The sequence below is a fragment of the Fundulus heteroclitus genome, chromosome 3 (genome assembly GCF_011125445.2).
Source record: "Fundulus heteroclitus isolate FHET01 chromosome 3, MU-UCD_Fhet_4.1, whole genome shotgun sequence".
NCBI lineage: Eukaryota > Metazoa > Chordata > Actinopteri > Cyprinodontiformes > Fundulidae > Fundulus > Fundulus heteroclitus.
In genome coordinates, this window is record NC_046363.1 from 41,819,619 (window position 1) to 41,844,799 (window position 25,181).

Sequence of the window (25,181 nt, forward strand, 5' to 3'; positions counted from 1 at the left end):
TTCACAAGTTACGGACGGCACTGACATGAGAAATAGTGGATATTGCTGTGAGCCTGGCAGTTGTTGGATCATTAAGTGAACATGTTGAAATGACTGCAGGCTACGCTTTAGTATCTCAGAGGTTTACGGATCTGGTTGCAGAGGGATTTCATACAGTCTGGCCCGCCATTTGTTAACATTCACAAGGCAATATGACGTGCTCTGCTGTGCAGGAGCTGGAGGGTGGGGGGGGGCTGTTAACTATGAACTTGTTGTTTTTAAAGACGCTAACCCCCTGAAGTCACAGCTGTAGACAGTAACAAACAACCTATTATCATATTTTCATAGGCCACTGTTGTTCGCAGTCAGACGGAACAATAAATAAGTCTCACAGCTGACAGACAGCCTCGCGCTTCTTTTTAAACACATTTTGTTGATTTTTCATCTGTATTGTCACACGTCTCTAAAATCAAGAAAAAGCTGTAAAAGTTCTCCACAGCGACTGTTCAAAAAAGGAGAACCTGTTTAAACCTCTTAATGTCTTTTTATTTTGACACCAGCACTGAGACCATAAGGAATTGTCAAACATCCATACGGCAAATCAAATCCTCTTTTTATCTCCCTAACTGACTTTGACGGCTAAACTGCATCTACAACCTTCCTCTAGTTGTTCCACCGTAGGAATTTGAGGCCCATATGTATCCCTGCAGTTGGATCTCATGTCTGTCAGCTGAGAGTGACAGCTAAACGGCGTAAAAAGTAAAAATGTGATGCGGCGCGTGTGTCGCTGGCGCACAGCTGCGCCCAGGTTCAGGTTGGAGGACTGAAAGCAGCGCCGAGAGACTCCTTTCATTCAACCACCGAGCGAGGTGCGGTTTCTGTCATAATGAAGCAGCTCCCTCTTTCTTCCTGACACTTCCAAAAAGCTTCAGATCCGAGCTTTAGGTGGCAGAAAAAAAAAAAACTCTTGGAACAAATCTAATTATCCCATAATCTCGGAGGGCAAAAACACGCTTTTTCTTTCAACTGAACTGAAGGAGCCCAGGCGTGGTGAAGCAACAGGCGTCACATCTGACACACAAACGCAAAGAGGAGACACTTTGATAGCGGGTTTGTGATGAATTTGCATCTGTTTTGGAGATTCTTTAGGTTATTTCCATCTGTCAGGCAGTTGTGTGTGAGCGGTGCATTAACGGCTGTGATAAACAGCACGGCTTCGCACTGTGTGCAGGTAAGTCGCTCACCTGACGTCAGCTGGAAAATCAGACGCAGTCAACAATCACTGTTCCCCACACAATGTGGGGAAAACAAACAGGAAGCCGTAAAATGAAAACTAGGGCTGGCGAGTGGCGTTGTGGCAGAATAGACGGCCCTGACGGTCCTAGACGCGGTGTCCAGTGTTCCATTCCTGACCTTGTTACCCTAATTCTCTTCATGCCTGTTCAAGGCCACTTGTCCCATAAAAAAGCCTTCAAACATGTAAACACATTTTTTTGTTATTTTGTCCATTAGGTTTGTAAACATAATCAAGAATCAGACCAATGACTTTAGCATCTAAACTAAACTAACTAAGTAGTAGACCTGGCTCTATTGACACTGCAAAAAGGGAACTAAAAGTAAGTTAGATTTTCTTGAAATGAGTGCATTGGTCCGCGATTTGAGCGGGCAAGTTTAAATGATCTGCCGATGGAAGAAGATTTTTGCACTTAAAATGGGATCAACTACTCTCCATCATCCTATTTGAAGTGGAGTGTATCTAATTATATTATTTTAGGGGTCAAAATACTCATTTCATTGGCAGATAATCTCATTTACCTGCTCTAATGAAGGACAAATGTGCTCATTTCAAGAAGATTTTGAGATGAGTGACACCCGTGTTGAGGACTGCATTAGAAAGAAAAAAAAAAGCAGAATCAGCTTTTAAGAAATGATGAAAACTTTCGATTAGTACTCAGATTACTTGATCATAGTATTGTTGCTCAGTGATGTGTAGTGTGCTGAAGCTACATTTTATTGTAATTTTCCTGCTCAGCTTTCCTTCTAAATAAACTGGAGCTGCTTACATGGAGGGCATTGCTTTAACATGTCTATATTGTCAGCTGTACGCAGCATCTGTAGCACATAGGCTACGGTATTGAGCCCATTTCTATGATGAATAGTCCATTCATCATAGAAATGGGCTCAATACCAATACCAATACCTTTATTGGGTCAGGACTCTTTAGCCAAAGCAGAAGTGTGTCAGCGGTCGCCATGATAAGTGCTGTCCGAATAGTGCAGTTAGTAAGGAAGGAGGTAGGAAAAGGAGCCTGTAAGCTTCCTCACACGGCTAGTTTTGCCTCAGAACCTCACGATGTCCCTTATCAGCGCTAACAAGTCTTAAGGTATCCCACAATCCTTTGTGTGACATGACGTATTAGCACAGTCCCATTATGGAAATCAATGAAAATGTCCAGAGAGTGCGCACTTTTTAGTTCATTTTTGGAAGGCTGTAATGACATCGGAGTTAAAAGCTGTCCTAAAGCAGTACAGCAGTCCCAAGCTCCTTTCCTCTCAATGAGAGAGTTCTTACTGTTGACCCCTGGAAAGGTCACAGAAGAGGAGATAGGAGCAGGAGCTATTGGTCTTTCTTAATTCAGGAGCTGAATCCTTCGAAGGACGCATTCGTAGGCCGATTACGTCGCAGCACGACGACGAATGCCGTCCCAATTCACAAATCCTTCAAAGACTCCTTCAAATGCGGACAACGAATGCGTCCTTCTTTCCCCCGATTTCAAGGACGGGTCCGGTGTATCCTCCGTTGCTAATCCTATCCCATGATTCATTCCAAGAGAACTTTTAAACCAAAAACAGCAGTGAGGAGTGAGAAGCTGGTAATAAAGTTGGATACATTACGCTTTCTGTGACATAAAAGTAATTTTTAAAAAGTTTTTATGTGAGAAGCTAGCTATGTTAAACTGAAATATCTGCTTGGTTTGTTGAAATATCTCTTGATGTAAAAAATGATTGGGCGTGTTTGGACCGCAGCCGGCTCGCCTCGGCACACATTTCCACCTCCTGCTGGCCCTCCGCTATGAGAAATAATTCAGTTAATAATAATAATTCAAAATTCTCTTTTCCGCAGTCCACTAAGGACCCAGTCCACGTAGACTGAGTCCTTTGAAGGAGGCAGCCCCTGAATTGGGACAGACCCATTATTAAGGCTGTTCGGATGGAGCATAGATTGCTTGCTAACATCATTATAAGTCTTGGTTGCAACAATGAGACACTAAAAATTAGTTCCACGTGTTTATGGCCAACAAAGTAAATAAAAAAATAAGAAAGCATTAAGAACTGTAGGAGTGTAGAAAGAGGCACAAACACTAGCTTCCCTATCATGTACATACACAGTTGTATGTTTTTTTTTTATTCTTTTAGGCTATATCTAATTTTGGACTCTTCTTATTTGGTAAAGAAAAAAAATCTGTTCTAAACTTTGTTGACTTGCAAAGCAAAAGAATAAAAGTGAAATCAGCAGTTTTGTGTTTTAACTTTATTTAGGGGAGTGCCACTGATGGTAGGATCAGTGCTTTGCAGTCTGGTCCAAACAACAATGAACCATTAGGTCTGCAGAGAGGATCACCAGGGCTGACATTCCCTCCATCCAGGTCAAGGTCAGGAAAAGGGCAGCTAACGTCTCTGCAGACACCAAACTGTTTAGACTTTTATGTTTAGATCAACGCTACATAGCGATAGTCGCTGAAACCAGCCGGTTTCTTCCCTGAGGCGATCATTATGATGATCACTTAACATTCAGAGACCAGATCGATACAACGCTTGTTTACACCGACCCAACCATGCTTTCCTCTTTGTAAACATATTTATTCAAAAACATTTTTACACAGGAGTAGAATATATTATATAATTCATCTTTTTATGCTCTACCTATGCTTAAAAATGTCTTAACTGAGACCAAGTTGAACTCGAGTCAAATTACTTGTTTGTCTGCACAAACTGGACAATTAGAGCTGATTCTGATGCAAACTAATAAAAAAGTATCAAACCATGACTTTAAAGTTGATTGATATTTATGTACTGTCAAATCTCTGAAAACTACTTACAATATGTTCCAGTTATGTAGAAATGTGATTTGTAAATTTTTACTCTATCCTTTAAACCTGAGTATTTCTTGAGCTGCTTAGATGGGACAAGAGTTTATAGGACATCTAAAATATTTGATTTTAAATTGTTCTTTAGCTTCTTCTACTTTAATAACTAAACCTTTTAAAATGTACACAATATTTTTGACTACTTTTATCTTTGTTAGAAATAACACAGACATCAGCTTTTTGTAGAAGAGAAGACTAAAGTGGGTGAATTGCAATAATCTGTGTTTTTGCAGCAATTCAACAGCAGGTAAATCAGAACTACAAATACTAAGGTCTTCCTCATCAGTTCATCCTGTTCTTGCTTAACTAAAGTTAAACTAAAGTAAACTTTAGTCAAGCAAACAGACTCCTGGAGTTCCTATACAGTCTAAATAGGAATAAGGTTCATGCTTTAGATTGTAAAATCTTGTGTGCAGGATAGCACAGCTTGTAGCATCTGTACCAGGAGCTAAATCAGACTGGGGACCGCAGAGGGAGTCGGCTCATGGAGGAAGGAGGTGGGCTATCTAGGTCACCACAAGATAAATGAACTGCAGTGAGGGTGACGCCACAGCTTTTTTTTTTTATGGATGAGGTCCTTTTAGAACGTGTACTTTAGTTGCTTTACTGAATCAGCTGATGCGTGTGCTTGTGCAAAAGATCTGAGGATCAGTCGTTTCAGGGGGAAAGGTTAATCGTCCAGAAATGAATGAGTCCATCTAACGAGTTAGTCACAGGTGTAAAAGGGGACTTACACCAAGTTGTTGAGTGACGCCAGTGTCAGCTGCTGTTGCTGCTGTTGATGCTGTTGTTGTTGCTGGGAGACGACTGGTTGCTGCTGCCAGGCAGCCATGTTGCCAGGCACCAGCCCTGGTGGCGTGAAAGTCTGAAGGGCTGTGAGATCCGCACTCGTCAGCTGGTACTCTGGGATTAAGGGATGGAAGAAAAGACATTTGGAGGGAGAGAGAGAGAGAGAGAAGAGATGGAGAAGAAGGGGATTGTTTTACATCATACAACTTTCTGGTGCATCAATATTAATCAGGGCTAATCCATATTAATGTGGACCTTTGAAGTGGAATCATTCCAGAAGCTCTCACACAATGAACAAAGTGAATATTCATAGTGGTTTGTGGCACCACACTGCAAGCTTTTCCTTCATGGCACTTAATAGATTTTTTTTTTAAATGAAATAATAGATTGCATTGTTTTGTTTTTTTTAATAAATTTGCCTCTTTGCCATGACTTGAAATTCAGCCCTGCTGGCACTAATCTTTTCCCTGCCCTGATGCAAAGCGACAGCAGCGGTGGAGGCTCTCTGCGTGGGGCAGCGCTGCGTTTAAGGACTCACCGGTGTTGTAGGCCGTCTGCATGCCAGGGAAGGGAGCAAGGAGGCTGGGTGTTGCCACAGAAACCACTGGAGTAGTGAGCGGCTGAGTCACCTGCGAGCTACCTAGCCGCTGAGCATTCTGGGAAAAAAAAAAGACGGACGACAAAAGTGAACGTCATTTAATTAAGAGAACTGTTTACAGCTGAAGTGCTTTCATAAAAGGCCTCACTGTTCTAACTACTGAAGTCTCCATGAAATTTTCTGCATGTCCTCTATGTGCAGAGTAGTTAATTTATGCTAAATTATTATTTCCTGTGGCAATATTGCTCTGATGTAACTTCATCTGAGGGATAATCCAACATACAAAGAATCCAAAGCGTCTCTCTCTAAAACACCCCAACTGAGTTCTACTGTTTTTTTCCTGTGGATCTACATCGCCTTGCAATAGAATTCACACGCCGTGAACTTTTCCACATTTTGTAATGTTACGACAGGAGACTTTATTGCATGTATGAGGAATTTCTAAGACAAACAAAAGAAACTCGGTGTAATTGTGACGTGGAACTAAATGATACATTTCTTGCATTGCTTTACAAATTAAAATGTGAAAAGTGTGGCATTTTTTTTTATCCAGCACTAGTCTTCTGGGGTATGTCACGATTAAGGCTGTATGATTTTGCCAAAAATCAAATTGTGATTTATTTCAGCCAAAGTTGCGATTTAATTTGGACTTTTCTCTGCATTAATCACAAGCAACAACAATAGCCTGTAGATAAAGATGTTTGCAAACAAGGACTATTTATAACGAGAAATGTAACTGTTTCATTATTCAGAATATTATTATCCAAGAGGACAGCTTGTTGAGTTGGACATCAATCCTCGTTGAACATAAAGTGCAACCAACAAACAAGTCTATGTATTTAACAGTTTGATCGGTACTTAATGCTGTGGTGACATTCCTGAAAGTTTGGAGCAAACCCACTTTAAACATATTACTGACACCTAAAGGACTGATCCATTGATTGTTACATAGCCAAAAAACTCCACAACACTGCGATTTGGAAATTGCATAATTTAAAATTGCGATTATATTGCAAATTCGATTAATTGCGCTGCCCTAGAGACAATCAGCAGAAACTAAAACTTAGTCAGACTGAATAGAGAGTATCAGTGAATGTGTTTTCTCTGCTGTGTGTTTAGGGTTATCATCCAGTCTATATATTCTTGTAGCCTCTATAAGGTCATATAGACTTTTAATTCCATCTGTCTTCTGACAGATGCCTATTGCCTATTGAGCACAAACACACACAACATTTTTAGATGTTTTTTAATTAATATCTTAACAATCATATCTTACTGTTCTTCCATTTAACAACTATTTATGTGTCACATAAAATCCCAAATAAATGCATTAAAGTTTGTGGTTGTAACACAACAAGCTGTTACAAAGTTCAAGCAGTGTGAGAAGTTTGCTCTGTGAAGACTGAGAGCCCTGGGTCTGTGTTGTGAGACGGTCTGATGTGCTTTCACGAGAAATCGTGCCTTTTTTTCCCTTATATGGACCGGAGTGTGGAAGTTCAGGGCATATGACTTCATCCATTTTCAACAGCAATAATGATAATGGTTAGCATGTGCCTTCCAGTGTGCAGCGGAAGGGATGCAGAAACCTTGCACAATTTAGTTACAACTAAAAAGAAAATATTCATTATAAACTTTGAGCTGGAATAATAAATACATTGTACCCTCTGCTTGGACAAACAAATGCAGGAACAATCTAATTAAGATCTTGTTTTTTTTTTACATTTTCAAACTTTTACTTAGCAGACTAACAGAATGTATAATATAATACAGATATCTGAAGCGTTCTAATTAACAAATCGCTTCATATGTCTGCAGGGCAGATGTGCTCAGTATCATGCCGCGTCCTGAGACATCTCACTCTCTGCAAGAAAATCCTGCCAACTGCCTTCTCCCCGCGGTGTTCAACTTTCCTGCGATAATTTAACATCATTTTGCGAGATGAGAAAATTCTCGCATCTTGAGGTGGCGTTGGCACGGCAACGCCTGTCGCCCGGACCCGGCTCTGGCGTAACGTGGAGTCGGGGTGGAAGGTGTTATGAGAGGTAGTGCCGTGCAGGAAGACTCATGCTGGTAGGAAAGCATGCACTGACGGGGCTGACAGGAGTAAGAGATGAGTGGGGATGAGTGTGTGGAAACGTGTGTGAAGGAATGTGATTTTTTTTTATTTTTATTATAGAAGAATGTGAGCAGACAGGTATGCCACAATGTGACATGTGTTTGCTCTGAACTGTGTATATTTATGCAAAGAAATGTGCATGCTTTTGTGTGTGCGTGTGTGTGTGTTTTTTTCACATTTCTACCAACATGGAGACTATTGCTAGAAAAAAAAACATCCATATTGAGACCACTGCGATAAATAGAAAGTTGCTTTTCAGCCACCACACTGCACAGACCTAAAAAGAATATAAAAGTTTTGCTTTGCTTTGATTTGATTTTACGTTATTGTAGACATTAATGTGATATTAAGCCCATAGATCCTTTCAATGTGTTTCTAAGATGTCTGAAGAGGGTGCCAATTTTTGGTGGTCTCGGATAGGTCTGAAAAAGCAGAGTGTGTGTGTGTGTGTGTGTGTGTGTGTGTGTGTGTGTGTGTGTGTGTGTGTGTGTGTGTGTGTGTGTGTGTGTGTGTGTGTGTGTGTGTGTGCGTAGGACCGAATAGGGTCAGAGTATCTGAGGCTAACATGTCCATCTGCGCTCCAGGTTGGAGACTTTGGGAGCTTCCTCTCTCTGATCCTCTGAGCAGAGACACTTAGATGAAACCAAACATGCACATGCTGAGCAGCTTTCACACACAGCAGAGAGTCAGCTGGTTGCCCCAGTTCCCTTAATGCTTCCTCTCGTACAGTCACTGGCTTGCACAAACGTGCCCGGTCTCTACTGCAGCATAAATATTCACTTGGAATTGCCGATAAATAATGCTGCTACACATAAATGACTTGTAATCATTTCTAAGACATCAAGAGAATCAAAAAAATTGGAGGATTTTTTTTTTCTTTCGTCATATTAAGTATTTCACTCGAGGAGACCAATTGTTGATCTGTATAAAATAAATACATATTTTTGTATACATATTCTTTTACTTATAAAAGAAAGAAATGTTTGGTATGACCAACACATCTGCTGGTAAGACCAGCCAGCTGGTTTTCAATTTATTTCAGCAGTTCCACCTCATCTTCTTTCCAATATTCACTTGGTAACGTGTTGTGGGCCTGGGAACGTTTTTAGGATTCATGAACCCTTCTGATACCCGGACATTTTAAATAAACGTCTAGTGGTGTCTGTCAGAAAAATGAAAACAGGGCCCTATTGAGTACTTTCGTTGGGACGATGTTCCAAATAATAAGATCAAGTCAACATGGAAATGGTTTTCAGACATTGACTCCACTTTCCTGCATGGCCACCACAGTCCCCAGACCTAAAACCAATAGATGTGTTAAGCTAAAGAGAAGAGAGGATAATATGGAACAATCTGGCTCTAAACAATCTAGAGAATATCTGTAAAGATATATTTTTAAGTCTTTTCATCTTTACCAGAGGTGGCAACACAATTTTTTTGAAAGTAAATGTTTAATCTTTTCTGACATGTCTCTTTTCTATACAATTAAGTCTAGATTTAAAGTTTAAAATTTGAAATGACACCCTAAAGTCTAGCACATGTTTTATTGTCTTGATTCAGGGACGTAACTCTGCCAACAGGATGACCCAGATGAAAGTTTTGCTGATACAACATAATCCTCCATCTAAAGCTTTTCTATGAACCGAAGCAACCAGGTGATAGTCCGTCTGTTAGTGTGTTGCTCCGGCGCCTTCCCTTCATGTGCGCTCGTAGCTGGGTTACCCCGGATATGGGATGCATCTACTGCCCGTGTCACACTCATGCTCGGGGAGATCACACAGAGTTTGGCTGAAACTCTTAAAGTCTATTCACCTCACTCACCAACTCCAGCTCTTCCTCTGTCTGCACGGCCGGTGGAAGACGGGTGTGGGGGGGGGGGAGTAAAAGAAACAGAGGACGTTAAGTTCCTGTGAACCGTCTGTGATATAAACAACCCTGCATGAAAACGGGGTCTCTGTTTTTCCCATCGTTGCTGCTCTGCAGAAACGACACAGCAACGACGGAAATGTGAGGGGGGGCGATGAGATCCGCATTTTGGATTGTAGAGACATTAAATATTTTTAAACATCCGTAGCAGTCAGCACAACTCTGCCTGTAAACACTGTGAGTTTCACTTCTCGTCGCAGGTTGACTTGTTCACTGTGTGCTTCCAAAAAGTTTGACTGACAGAAAAAATTCTGCTGTTTTTAACGAAGTCTGAGCAAAATAATCACGACTATATGACATCCTCTGATATGAAATCACTTTGGGAGAATCTGATGAAAAAAAAGCCTAATTCCAAAAATTAATGGAAATCATGACAGATAATCTTGGATTCACCGTTTGCATCACAGGCCAAAAACGTGTTCTTATATTTCAGGTTTATGAAATATAATACCTGCTCAACAGGTTTCCACTTGACGTTTATTAATGGTTTGATTGGAGGTGTGCACAAGAACGCTCAAATGCTGCCAAAAAGGCAGGAGTGCAACTTAAATTAAATCTGCAATAAGAAATTTTTCTAAGTTGAGGGTAAAAATGTCCTGCTGTCAGGGGAAAAAAAGGAGAAATCTGTTTCAAAGAGCCTCAGATAGCTGCTGAGCAACAAGAGCTGTGAGAGGAATGTCCTCATAGTTTTACTGTAAAGATGAATTCATCTGGAATGATGATGGATACCAGGCGCATCCTGTTAAATCTCATTTAAGGCTGACTAGGGAACACGACTAAACTCTTAGCTCATCATCTCTTTGAGACGCCGTTTGAGTCCCAAAGCTGAAATGACTGGAGAGTTGAAACATTTCTAAGTGTCTTCATTTTATTCTAATGTTTACAACAGAAAAAGAAGAAAAGTTTCGATCTGGGTCCTGATCGCAGTATTTTGAAATGACCAGTACTCCGAGTCTCTGATGAAACTTATCTCCCAGCATCTTCTGCACATCTAGTGCCAGTGACGGTCAGACACACCACACAAAAGAGTATTGTAACCTGTGTATGTTGTTGCTGTTTTTCTTTTCTTTTTTGCTCTTTCTGCTGAAAATGTCACCTTTCATAATGACGTTCTCAGTAAGAGAGAGCTGAGTGCTTCTCAGGCCGCTGCTCATCCAGCATATACCACCCTAAACCTTGACAGCGGCACACAACGCTGCTGAAACGCTGGTCATTCATTAGAGATGTTCCAACGAGTCTTTCTTGATCCACAAAGCTTTTAAATAAACAACATTTGGTTTTGGTCCTGGTGTTTTCTGACATAATTACTGGGAACTTTGTCTTTGTGTTCAGCTGTATTTAAATTCACAAGACGGATAATTACATAACAATGTGAGGTTAAATGGCTTCATGAGCAAAATATCTATTTTGACAATATTGCTGAAAACTGTGCTGAAAATATCAATTACAAGTAACACACGTTACTGAGTCTTTTCTTTCTTTATTATGACACAACGTCCTCATAATAAAGTAGCTTTGGTATCTTCCACTACAAACAAACGGCTGGTGTGAGCTTAGGGCAGATAGACTCCATTCGACTGGTCAAACACATTGTTGATGTACAGAGTGTGAATGCATGACGCTTGAAATAAAGTATCTCAGCAAATACTACATCCAAAGAGCTCTTTGTGATTGCCCCGTTGCACATACCTATCTTCCAAAGTACGACTGCGATCCAATGTGTGCGGCTCTATGACTGAGCATCAGAATCATTTAAACGTCACATCAGGTCAACCCTGAGCTACAGAGGCTGAGAAGGGCGGCGCGTTCTGCTGTTCGGGGTGTAAAACATTTGCAAAGTGGTCTAAAAGCTACAACATTCAGTAACTAAAGCACTAAAGCTGTAATTTAGCAAGCATTACTACAGTGAACGCTCATTAATTATCCATGAGCTGAGACAGCCTTACCAGTCTGAATAAACAAAGTCAAATGAAGGTAATATCTTCTAAAACTGCTTTTAACATTATTAGGGATTAGCATTGCTCGATACTTGCTAAACTGTAAAACTCACAACTTGTTTCTAAGTCCAAATCTAACCCGCTCCCCGCCGCTCCTCTGTAAGGCGCAGAGTTTTCTCCTCAGTCAGAACTAACAGTTCAGCATAACTTTTATATCTCCGGTTGCTAACGTTCATAAATCAATGCCTTTAAGTTTCTCCTGCTTTGCTGGACAGCAGAGTGGTCCCTCTGTAATAGTGACTGGGGTTTAGACGGCAGGATATGCATGAAACGTTTGTTCACACTCATATTTAATTACTGTGCATCTTCCATGCTTCAAGTGTGCACCTACTGTTTGGAGGTAATCCTCAACACTAAGCTCGGAGAACAGGACATAAGCAAGATGTGAATTTATTGACCAGCATATCTTTATCTGGCTTTAAGTTATGTTTGTTAAAACATTACAGCTTTCTACTGTAGAATCAACCCACATTGTCCTAAGAAACAAAACAATTATTGGTCGTTGGTAAGTGAAACCGGTACAGTGCCTTGCAAAAATATTCAAACCCCTTGGCATTTTTCATGTTTTGTTGCCTTACAACCAGGAATCAAAATGAATTGAGAGTTTGCGCCATTTCATTTATAGAACAAGTCGACAACTTTGAAGAAGTATTATTTTTTTCATTGTGAAGCAAACAACAAATAGGGCAAAATTTTAGAAAACCTCAGGTGCATAACTGTTCACCCCCCTTAAGTCAGTACTTTGTAGAGCTGTGGATCAGTTTCTATGAGCTCGCCACATTTCACCACTGAGATTTTTTCCCATTCCTAAGGGCTCAACTGCTCCTTTATGTTGGATGATTTTTATTTGTAAACAGCGATCTTTAAGTCTAACCACAGATCCTCAGTTGGGTTGAGGTCTGGACTTTGACTAGGCCATTCCCAAACACTTAAAGCATAACTCACCACCATACCAGAGCTTTACTTCGCCCAATGTCATACATGTAAAATTTTGCGGTGCCTGGTGGACCAGGAATCAGTAGTCAGGGTGCTACCTGTGAAACTGACATAAATGCTAAATAAACTAACTGAATGCTAAGCTAATAAATCGCTAAGCTGAAAAATCAACAGAAGGAGCACAAAACTCACTATTCAAACTCCTACTCGCTACGGAGGTGTACGAGGCGGAGCTACTGACGTCTATTATTCTGGATGACATGACAAAAACCTTTGAACCAATAGCAACACTGATTGGATATTCAATGCAAGCCACTCGTTAAACCTTAGGGGGGCGCCACACTGACAGTTTTAGACACAAATATGCAGTCATTTGTCAAAATAATGACCAGGACATGTAGGCAGCATTATAAAACTACAACATTAACAGTTTATTAGCAAAAGAAAGTTGATTTGGGGATGAGTTACCCTTTAAATGTTTGTTCTTAAACCAGTCGAGTGTTGCTTTTGCAGTATGCTTTGGGTCAGATCACAGGTAGACTGACAGGTTTTGCTCGAGCGGGTGATGTTGCTCCAGGGCAACATCAAAGATCTGGATATTGTTTTTATAACTCCACCCTTACTCGTACTTCTCAACAACTTTGTTCCTGATTTGCTTGGAGAGCTCCTTGGTCTTCATGTTCTGATGCCTCTTGCTCTGTGGTGCTGCAGCCTCTGAGGCTAACAAAAGGTTTTTACACTGACAGACCATGGGACACCTAGGTGGCACACAGGTGGACTTCATTTCACTAATTAAGGTAATCGGTTGCCTCTGAACCTTTTAGGGCTTTTTCACTTCACTAACTTAGACTGTAGATCAATCACATAAAAAAGATTAGAAAAACATTTAAATTATAGGTTGGAATGTAACAAAATAGACAAAAGCCAAGGATGTGATTACTTTTGCAAGGCACCAGATAAAAGAATGGTAATTAAGACTGTATTGTGTTAGTAAAATGCATTATTTTAGTGCATTTTGAAACGTTTAAATGGCTTTGATTTAATTAATATAAAGCAGGTATCAACGTTCAAATGGCTTTGATTTAATTAATATAGATCAGGTATCAAACCAGATTTAATGTTGGCCAGTGGCTGTTCTTCAATAACTTGGATTGGGGTCAAGGACAATAAATAAAAATCCTGACCAGGATATGGCAAATAAAAACACACGATATCTGCTATCCAGCCTTCCGCTGTTCGCTTTCTACCAACAGAAACGGCAGGATTTATATGATTGCCCTGAGATGATAAAACCAGTAACTTCAATGCAAAGTGTGTCTCTGCCCACCAGCTGCATGAGGCTCTTTCCACTCTGTGAAGTGATGACCCTCAGGTCCGGCTTCCGGCTGTTGACCATCTGAGGGCTGGGCGGAGGTGGAGACTTTGCCGGGACTACTTTTCCCAGGCTGTTGCCATTGGAAACGGACAGGAGGCCCGGGGAGGCCCTGGCACTGATGTAGCCGTTAGCTGGAGAGACAAACACAGAAGAAAACTAACATTAAGGATTGGTGACGTGAGAGGGAGGGAAGAAGTTTTGTTTGGGTCTGCTCTGATGTGTTCACAGCCTCTCTCTACCTGTGAAGTGTGTCTTGTCTGACGTTGTCGGCGTGTACGCCTGTTCTCATTAGCACGCTGGAAACCTTTTGTCGCGCCACATGTTCCTCATCATTTCTGCAGCTCAAACAAGGTTTTCTTGGCGCCGCTCTGATTTTCTACGGCTCCTTCACATCAAAATGGTGCCAAGCTCTCTCCAGAACATTTTTATTCCTGCTCTCGGTATCTCTCCCTCTGTTTTTCTTTTCTTTCACTCATCTCAGCTTGGTGTAAACAAAAACACATAATTGTCTCTGGGCTCTTTCCATCGTGAGCGCTAAGAAAATGCCGTCTTTAACAAGTCGATTTCATGGTCATTAAACCCAGGAAGTTTTTTCCACTTACAAGGTGCTTTAAATGCAATGCATGAAACTGTTGTTAGAGATTCAATTATTTTATTGTTTATTTGTGTATTTATGAACTAGAATTGCAAATTGTGCAGATTATTATTTAATCTTTGAGGAACTGGCAAATACTTGAATAATCCAGAGAATTTCTTGCTAAGACTTGATAGGTTTAGTCACATAATTTGTATTTAAGCATAACTTTTCAATAAAAGCCACATTTTAAGTAACAGCTATCAACTAGGTATAGGCCAGTATAGATTTACACTATATAACAACCTTGAAACTGACTTAGACTCACTATGTCATAGTATCCAGAAAAAAAATCTAAAAATACAAATTTATAAAATGAAGAAACACAAATTTAACAGTTATACCTGACATAAAGTTTATTGATTGACAAGGGTAGTTGAAAATGGTACTAACTTCAAAATAGTGATGGCTGACACTCCTTTAGTTTTGCCAAAATGATTATCTGTGATTTCTGCCCTCAGAAATATTTCCAAACAGCCAAATTTGCCTTTTTGTAAGCAATGGAAAAGAGTGGTAATCTTCTTTAAGATGGGAAATTGGCAGAGCACAGCAACAGGTAGGGGAGGGGCTTCCCTGTCATTTAATTAAAACAATTTTAATCGTAGGAATGATAAGAAGGAACATTGTAGTGGCCTTAAAACTGAACATTTTTATATCCGTAATTATATCTTGATACTGGAAACTGGCACATTGCTAAGAAAAAAAGAAAAGTCACTATAAAATCAGAAGTTTCAATTTCGTCAGGGTTTCTGGAAATTCTGGCCCCAGATTTTCACCATTTTATCCCTAATTTAAGCGTCAAATTAACACCAGGTTGGCATTCAGAGTAGAGCACAAGGTGCAGCAGAGATAATCTGCCTCCCTGTTGTTGAAAAAGTATCTTTAATTAGTTACAGTATGTGTAGAGCGCATGGTTAAAGCGTCTCCATCGGGTCTGTTCCAGAGGAAAACAACAGCTTCAAAAAGACTTGAAACATTAAAATTTCTGCCGTAAGAAGAGCATCTGCTCTCTTCTTTCTAAAACGGGCATTCCAGCAACATGATGGGCCACATTGCAGACGGCACCGGCGAAAACACCTGCCTTTGAAAAGGCACAACTGTCACATTCCTAACCCTTTCACAGCAACACAACCGTTGCTCTTAGGATGAATAACGCCCGACACACGTAAGGCTAAAGCCGCAGCAAACCACCTGTTGCTCTTGCTTTGTTTTGCTTCCTTTGCCACACTTCTGCATGTCTTACACGAAACTTCATTTTTTTCATACGGTGCATGTCTTCATATACGAGTTTGGCGCGCTATCATGAGTAAGTTGTTTGATGTGAAATGAGATGTGGAGGATTGAAGGATGAAGGAGGACAGGTTGGCTGAGTGTCATGACAACAAGCCTCCAGCGGTCTCCAGCCTGTCTGTGGTGCTGAGGTTAAAAGACAAGTCTATTGAAATAGAGACTGAATCACAGCGTAGGGACAGCAGGGACTTTCCCACACTGTGACACACACAGATGCAGTACTCCTGTCTGATGGGTGGGGGGGGGGGGAGAGTTTGTGTGATAGCAGATAACACTTCTCCATGACGCTGCCTGCAGACGACAGTGGCATGTGACTCTGCTTCATCTCACTTACACACACGGAGCCCGTAAACGCAACCTGACAACAACAACAAGTCGACGCTGCCTCTGATGTCGGCTCGGAGAGAAGAAGGAAGGCATGGCAGCGGAGGAAGGGAGGTGGGTGAGGGGAAAAACTCAGAAGGACAGAAAGAATGAGGAAAAGAGGAGGACAAAGGAGGAGGAAGTTTGGTGATAAGAGGGAGGAAGGCTCTAGTTGTTTAGTAGCTATGGAAACAAATAAATAAAGTAAATACAAAAGATGGGTGTGGAACATAAAAGCAGAAGTGAAGAAAACAAGATTGGCGCTCCATTCTTTATGTGTGCAACATTTCTGAGGGCGACGTTGTCATTTAACCAAAAATATATTCTAATAGGAGCTAATAAGCTGAGGTTTTGTTTGTGGTGTTCATGAATGAAATCTGTATATGAGAAACTATATATGCCTTCTGGTTTTTAAAGAAAAACAAAAACTTCTAGCACTAGAATAACCTGGAGAATATTACTGGGGAGAGAGACGCAGATGATCTGAATTAGGCATAATCTGGCATAACTCCATGGTGGATCCATGGTATATGTCAAAAAGAATCAACAGTCATTAATGGTATAATATGCAACTGTGGATGAGTTGGTCTGAGACTGATTTGTGATTTTAGTTAATAAGTTACAGCAAATCAGCCAATTACATGACAATAACTCCCTCATCAAAACATGAGGACAACTTTATATTGTTCAAACTAAGAATAATAATACGGTACAAAGAATGTGCCATAGTTGTTGGTATAAAACTGGAGTGGTGTGTAGAAACTTCTGATCTACTGAAGTTTTCATGCACAACCATCTCTCATAGACAATAGCTTGTTGATGGAAGATGGGCAGACGGGAGAATGGGCAGACTGGTTTGAGATGATAGAAAGGCCAGATGGGGGCAAATAGCCACTCGCTACCACCTTGTAGGTGAAAGTCTGAATGTAAGCAGAACCTTTAAGCAGACCGGACCGCACTGGGTACCTCTTACGTCGGCTAAAAAAAGTCAAAAACAGACTGTGGCTACAACGAACACAAGCGCAGTAAAATACGACAACACAGGATGTGAAAAATGCTGCTTTTCAGCAGAAACATTGTGACGGCGGAGGCAAAATTAGATGTAAGCAATCCAAAAGCATGAACCCATCATTCCTTGAATCAACAGCTCAGGCTGCAGCTGATGGTGTAATGGAATGGAGTCGCAGCCATTATGAGTTTTGCTGGGGACCGTGTTCATTCCTTTATGACCACGGTCGTTTGATGGATATCTCCAGTAGGATAACGCACCATGTCACAAAACTCCAATGGCCTCAAAATGGTTTCTTCAACATGACAATGACATTGCACTCCAACTGCTTTCACAGCTCAAGACATTAGAGCACTTTAGGAATGTGGTGGGACAGTAGATTTATATAACTGATGTGCAGCCCACACATCTGGAGCAACTGTGTGACATCTTGGCAATAAAGACCAATATAGCCGAGGAAAGTTTCAGATTCCTTGTTGAATTCATACCAAGACAAATTAAGACAATTCAAAAGGCAAAAGGGGGTCCAACCCAGGACAGCCAAGGTGTACCGTGGCTTTAAAATACACCAAATATTGGGCCATAAGTAAGTGCAGTGTAAAATATAAGGTCTTATCCTAAATCCTAAAGGAGATTTTTAAGGTGCATGGAGGATGTGGAAGAGTTGATTAACATATTCGTGTCAAACCATTTAATTTATGGAATTAAAGGAAAGTACAAGAGCAATAGTCCCCCTTGAATTTAAAAGGAGACAAAGGAGAAATTAAGGGCACCGCATAAACAAAAGGTGAGGAAGTGGACAGAATAACCAGACTGAACTGGAAGCTAAATCCCAGAAGGGAAAATGATGCAAGCGAGAGAAGGCAGGGAATGACCCAGGAGGGCAAGTCTTTATTGGAAGAGGTTTGAGAATGGGAGCAAAGCAGGAGACACAGAACAAGAGTTAAAGGACTGGCAAACTGGAAGTAAGATAGACACACAGAAATGCAGGGAAAAATGAAAAAAAAAGGTTATTAATAGATTAATGACAGCAAGAGAAAACAGTCTTTGAATGGAAAACATGCACAGAATGTGGATGATTAAAGAAGTATGAGAATATAGGAAAATTTAATCAGGAGGTTTAAATGATGAGAAATTGGAGGGAAAAAAATGGTTGAAAAAAGGAAAAGGAATGAGAGCGGAGTGTGGGAAAGTGAAACCGGCATGATGTGCTGAATAAAAAAAAATGCAGGGAAGCAAGGAGAAAAGAACTGGAAGAAGGAAAAAAACATCCTGAAGAGACAGAAGGGGAGAGGAAACAGCGGATACTGCAAATGATAACGTGTTGCAAGGGAAATGTAGGCAATCACTGAATGTGGTAAAAAAAAAAAAGAGGAGTGTGTATCCCAGCAGCCCTTTGAACAATCGTTCACCTGTGTCCTGTCGGTTCAGGGTCCCCTGCCTCCGATCTATGGCCCCTGTGAGAATGCTGCAACCCTGACTGCTGCAGGATGTGGTCGGAGCTGTCGGCTGCGTTGTGTTCATGTTTGTGGGAGGAACGGTGGCTTGGTGGTCACCCAGGAGTTATGAGTGCTAAACACACATTTACACCTCTGTGTATGTGAAACTAACATGTGTTTTACATTTATTTTACAGGTGCACCCAGACTGTGCAGAGACCGTCTGAAGGCAGGAACCGAGCAATAATTCATGCTGCGTATGACTCTTCTTGACAGACTTCTCGACAACATCCTTTCTATTCGTCAAGGTTTGAAGTCATTAGTTTCTGCATCTCAGTCAGGCTGAGGACAGAACTTTGGGCCGCTAGAACACCTTCCGTTTTGTTCTGATGTGTTTAGAATAATTATCCTGCTGATGGCCCATCTTGGGACAGGATTCAGCGCTCAGAAACATGGTCTCAGATTAGACTCTGGAATACTTCAGTGTACAGAGGAGTTCTTGTTCAGCTCAAGGACCGCAAGGTGCCGCAGTCACGCAGCTGCAAATAAAGGCCAAATCATCAGCCATGCACCACCATGCTTAACAGTCAGTAAAAAGTATTTATTTAGCTACCCTGTGGGTGCTTTGAGCCTAAAACTCTCTACTTCGGTCTCTTATGTCAAAAGAACATAAATCCAGTATTACTGGTTGATTCAGATGCCACTTTGCAAACCTAGGTCATGGCAGCATGTTCTTCTTAGACAGAACCACTTATATTCTCTGAAAACCCTTTTAACTCGGACCTGAACGCTCCAGACCAGCAGACGGACCAATCTTCTGCTTTTAGAGGCGATCACACTGATGATGAGCAGTTTTTCATGTTCAATAAACAGGATCCTGTGGCGACTTTCTTAAATCTTATAGAAGCCACAAGGATGGACTTTATACCGACTATGCTGACGATTGTGGAAACGTTCCTTTTATGATGACTGTATGATAAACAAAATCACACCCAGAGTGTCATAATTTCCATTAATATACAGTTATGGAGGTCAAAAAATGCAATATTTCTATTATTTCTGAGTTTTGACAACAAAAAATAAATAAACCAAGAAAGAAATATGAGAGGGGTTAAGGAAACCTACACTTGCACCTTTATTAAGAAGTTCTTGATGTAAATCTTGCCCACTTTATCAGTGTGGCTCAGGGGATACTGACTAACCAAAGTTGTGTAAATGAAGATGGCACCGAGCATTTGAAGTGCTCATTTAAATTCTGCATCCTTCCACAAGATGCCTGAATATAGCTGAAGAGAAAACAGCTGAGATTCAGCCTTAGGTGTTTTCACAACCAATCAGATTCTGTAACTGTCCAGTGATGTTCAGAGGAAGCGGAGTTCGTAGGTCTGATGCAGAAGGTCGTGTACCAATCCAAGCGTGTTTGAAATATATCTGAATTTCTAATTAAGGGAAATACGCCGACAAAACATACACGGTATTATGTATGAAAATTCATGAAGCACAATTCCAAAGCAGAGGCTGGTTGTTTTTGCTTTGCTGGAGACTCACAGAAGCAGCACATGCAGCCAGAGCCGGACATCAACAGTTTGGCTACTGTACGTGTCCGACGCGGCCAGACGGCTAGATGTCGTAGTTTTAAGAGGAATTAAATTCACTTTACTACGCTGACATTAAAGCGGAGCTCTGCAGCTCGGTGGAGCAATATAGACGAGCATCTGCACTAGCAGACGGCACCAGTGTGTCGGTGGTACCCAATGATTCCAGCACATGCCACATTGCTGCAATATCCCTGCTTATAACTGAACTAATGACCCGTGGTGCATCTCCTTACTTTAAAATTTTCCTCTATTCTCTGTAGTAAACCAAAATAGTCTTTTATACTGTAGTAGTAGCAGAGAGAGTTGGAAAAAGAGGCAGAGTGTCTTGGTTATACATACAGAGGTCCATGCTGCGCTCTGAGCTGACGGATTTATGCTGTGAGTGTCTAAATGTGTGCAGCTGTGTCCCGCTGAGTGAGTCCCAGCAACACTTTAACATGTTTGTGGCTTTCATTCATCTAAATTGCTTGTGTGGATGCATTTCCTCGCAGCCCCAACATGTGTTCTTCTCAGAAAATGAGTGTACATGTGTCGGTACCCTCTGTGTGTGCGACCATGTGTGTCACGTCTCCCATTACGCGAGGCCGGGCGTGGGAATGTGTGGAATGCTGCGTGACGTCAATGGTGACATTCCCTGAGCTCTTACTCCCCGGACAACAGCTGAGACCGGCGCAGCCGAGAGAGCAGGAGAAAGAGGAGGGAAGGGCGACGAGGAGCAAAAGAAAGCAAAAAGAGGAGAGAAGAACTGAGAAAAAGACAAGACTGAAGAAAGGACATGACAGGGAAGACGGGGGAGGGGTATAAATAATGAAGGAAAAAGCATCAAAGGGGACCAAAATACATCGTGCAAAGAGGCAAAGTGAAGCAATGACAAATAAAGGGAAAAAGTGAAAGTGTGAAAAGAGAAATGAAGTACAAGGCTGTAGGAAAGAGAAAGAAATGGAGAACGTGAGGGAGCAGCCACCTGGGTGGATCCGGTTACCTCAGATAACCTCTGAGATCCTGACCGACAACAACGTTGTGACGCCGTTAGAGCAAGCTGGGCAGCTCAGAACACTAGACTACAACACAGACCTGCACCAGCAGAGGCAGTGTGCCGTTAGGTGAACTCCACCGCATGTGTGAATAAAACTAGGAGATTATTGGACCTATTTTTGGAATTGATGCAATGGTTTGCACTGTTGCCTTGCAGCAAGAAGGTCCTGGGTTCTCCCCGTGCATGCATGGGTTCTCTCTGGGCTTTTTCACTTCCTCCCACACACCAAATCTATCCCTGTTGGGTGAATGGGTCGCTCTAAGTTGCCTTTATCTATGAGTGTCTATGCATGGTGGTTTGTTGTTCTGTGACGGACCTATGAGCGACCCAGGTTAAACCCCACCTCAGGCCCAATGACACCTGAGGATTGGTAGCAGAAAGATGAATATGCGTTGACAGAGTCGGCTAGAAAAAGCCGCTACGGTTGGGCCGGCTGACGGGTTTTGGCAACACAAGTCTTAAAGAAAACAGAGTAACAGGGAGGATAAAAAAAAAGATTCATAGACCCAGTCATAACGTCACGACTGGGTGGCCGTTAGCTGCTAATGACGCCGCGGGATGCAAAGGCTTCTGGGTTATTGCACAGCCTTTAATGAGTCTAGGCTGTTTGATCACATGCTCAAAATCTCAAATACTTAAGAGTCATCAAAACTTGAAATAAACAGTTTGACATTAAACAGAGTCTCTTTAAAGCACTGCGTGAGATTTATGAAACCAATAATCAAAATGTGAAAACACAAAACAAAGTGTTTTAACGGCTTTGTTGGCATCATAACCACGTCACAGCTTGACAAGCCCGGTACCCGGCTGGATTATTTGGTATTTATTACAGAATCTCTAAGGTCCTGTCCACACAAACACGGATGTTGGGGAGCAAAACAGAGACTTTCTGCCCTGTTTGCATCTCCAGAATATTAGCACAGACAGGTCCTGGTGAGGAAATACAGAGTGGAGGTTTCAAATGTGCAAAAACAAAACCCAACAAAAATAGTTAGTCTGAAAATGTTGCTGAAAATCTGTTCTATTTCATCCCAGTGAACCCAGTATCACGTACCATCGCATCCTGTGAGCACGATGCATCACCATGTTCATTTGAATCTATGCATTTATTTTGGCTTACAGTAACACGAGAGACATAATTGCTCTCAAGTGAATCCAGAAAGAAAAAAAAAAGCACACCCTCGCATCATATCTATGACTATATGGGATATAGCTGGCAGTATCTGTCCAAACTAATGGGATTTAAGGGGAGAGCTCTGGCCAGTGTCAAAGTCACCTCTGAGGAGAGTCCCGTGCCAAGACAAGGGACCGTTAGATGGTGGGAGGCGGGGAGCGGGGCGGGGCGGGGGGGGTGGATTATTCCAGAATGAAGACGAGAGGGGACAGCTGAGAGGGACAGGATGAAAGGGGGAGGTGTAGTCAGAGGGATAAGGAGAGCAGATAAATCGAGAGGGAAAGCAGTGGAAGTGTAAACGCTTCTGCAGATTAGTATGATTTCCCCTCACAGTGGAAAAAAACAGACATTAGGGAGTTCAGTCATCAGTTTGGGGGAAACTCTGAGACTGCTTCATGTTTTCTGAGTTCATTTATCAGACCCTTTTAATTGTTATTTAATGAATGTGTTTCCCTCCCCTGATGGTGAATTCAGACCCACTCTTCCATGCAGATTGTTTTTAATGTTGCCAAACTGTGTGATGTTTAACCTCAGCTGGATCTAATTTCGGCCTTTAAGTAGGCCACTTGTTGGAGTCATCCAGAAGTATGTCCCTGGTACTGGATGAGTAGTCAATACGCTCGTCGAGTACTTTTCATACTCCAGGACTCATTTGCAGGATCACCAGTGTTCCATATTTCTTCTATTTGAGGATAATGGTTCTAACTGGAGTCCCAAAGCCGTAGAAATGGTTCTGTAACCATTTCAGGACAGACACAAACCATCCACCTCCCTTCTCATGTGGTTTTGGTTTATCTATCTATAGCTACATATGTAAATATTTATATTTTTGTGTGGAATGTTTTCTTTCCCTGACTTGTTTGACAATCTGAAACAAGTGACTGGTTAAAAAAAAACTGTGAAAACTGGACTAAATCTGTCTGTAAGCAAATACTCTTTTTTTTCCAATAAGTAAAAGTCTAGGTATTTTTGTTCCATTTAAAAAAAATTGTACTTTTTCCGTTTTTAATTTTCTTTCCCAACTAGGTGGAAAGTTTAAATCTCATGTAAATAACTGTTTCACTTCTGCATTTCCAGTTTTTTTCTAATGGTCAGTTTCACTAACTACATACAGGGAAAATCCCCAGACTCACTGCTTAGTGCTCTAGAATATTCCTTAGAGAGTGAAAACAGGAAAAAGAAAAGCTCATTACTCGGCTGCTTGAGGCAAAATAAAGTCAAATATCACTCCAGAAGAATAAAAAAAAGAGTTTAAATGCAATAAACTGGGAGATTAAAAATGTGCAAATAATATGAAAGGAAACGGTTTATTTAGGAAAGCAGGCTGACCCAGTTGTTTCTTCCACTCTCTGTTGCTTTCTTTAATTTCAGCAGACAGATCAGGCTTGGCATACAAACCCTCAAAAAGCATGAAGTCAGAATGTCTCTGTCACAAGCAGGTGGCATTTCTGGCTTCCATAATATTTCCATAACCAAAAAGAAATCAAAATTGCATAAACAGCCCGACTGATTTGCAATGACTAAAATGATCTGGGTGGAACTACAGAGCTAAAGGAGGCTTCCGTGTCTGACACAAAACCCCTGCCAGGAGTGAAACGCTGATCTCACATTCAGAGGGATTTGATCTGGAACAGGTGTCAGACAGCACACCGGATTAGTGATTTAGACACTTTCAGAATATACTAAAAAATGTTGAGGCTCCCAGCTCTGAACAGAGGAACGACAGAAGCCCGGCGGAGGAAAGCTCCGCGAGCTGCGCTGGAATTTTTATTTGTTTCTTTTCCTCTTTTTGATCTCTTCGTCACGGACCGTCTCAGAACCTGAAACCCTCTCTGTGTTCCGAGCTGTTTACAAGCAGCTTGTGCGGTGACCCCCAGCTGTCGCCAGTCAACAGGTGCTTACGTGCTTGTGCATAAGTCCTGTGAAGGCGACGGCGAGGCTGTTGCCACACAGAAACGGTCTGCACTGCTCTGTTCACAAAGCTGACACGAAAGTAAAATCTCTTTTTTTAAACTGTGAAAAAACTAAAAGAAAGAGGTGGACTTGTGTGCAGCTGTGTTTGTGCTGGAGGGTGTATGTTAACTTGTATATAAAATAAATAGATTTACTTACGAACTGGACTCGGGCACGCTCCGTTTGAGTTCCCCAAGTCTCCTCCTAACAGAGCACCTAGGACAGGAAAAAAATGATCGCAGATGAAGCAGCATATCTGAACAGCTCAAATCTAAAAAAAAAAAAAAAACCTGAACATCCACTTTAAAAAATATCATTAAATCAAGTATGTCATTAAAAAAGTGCTTCTGCTAGCGCCGCTCATTTCCTCTCTAAAGCACCTTAATTGGCCTCAATGCTGCATTTCTAGTTAAAGTGCTGGTTTCATCAGTTCTCAATGGTACTTATGTTACACTTTCAGGAGCAACGCTGTCACTGATTTTTATAATAAAAAGACCTTCAAAGATTCTTTTCATTGCTAAAATCAATTAGTGTGAAATTTCACACATAAAAATTGGATTTTGTTTTTTTTTCTATTTGAACAACAGATTTAAAATAACACCCATTAAGCCAAACTTCCACAGAAATCAGGGCAATGCATTTTAATAATTATAGCCTTGGCATGTTTAAAGTGCAGCTACAACCTTTTTAACCAAGATCTGAATGTCTGCGTGAAACTTTGATTGGGTCAGATGTTCTTTGATTGAGACTTTTTTCACCAGCAAGGAGCTGAATCTGTTCCCAAAATCTCTAAAGACACAATTTTAACTGGCGCTGTTAGGAA

At 41.3% G+C, this 25,181-nt stretch overlaps 1 protein-coding gene across 16 annotated transcripts in view; it reads right to left on the reverse strand.

Moving 5' to 3' along the window:
- Window positions 1-25,181, reverse strand: part of mef2d (myocyte enhancer factor 2d) — a 134,277-nt gene that overhangs the window by 14,623 nt on the left and 94,473 nt on the right. For 9 of the 16 annotated variants that reach the window (XM_021310683.2, XM_021310684.2, XM_021310691.2 and 6 more), the window contains 5 exons: window positions 24,518-24,574; window positions 13,816-13,994; window positions 9,442-9,471; window positions 5,454-5,571; window positions 4,861-5,029 (listed from right to left, as the gene is read on the reverse strand). In XM_021310683.2, the coding sequence (XP_021166358.2) occupies window positions 4,861-5,029; window positions 5,454-5,571; window positions 9,442-9,471; window positions 13,816-13,994; window positions 24,518-24,574 (553 nt within the window). The remainder of the gene's footprint in view (window positions 1-4,860; window positions 5,030-5,453; window positions 5,572-9,441; window positions 9,472-13,815; window positions 13,995-24,517; window positions 24,575-25,181) is intronic. The other 7 variants (XM_021310694.2, XM_021310685.2, XM_021310695.2 and 4 more) reach the window with 2 other exon arrangements.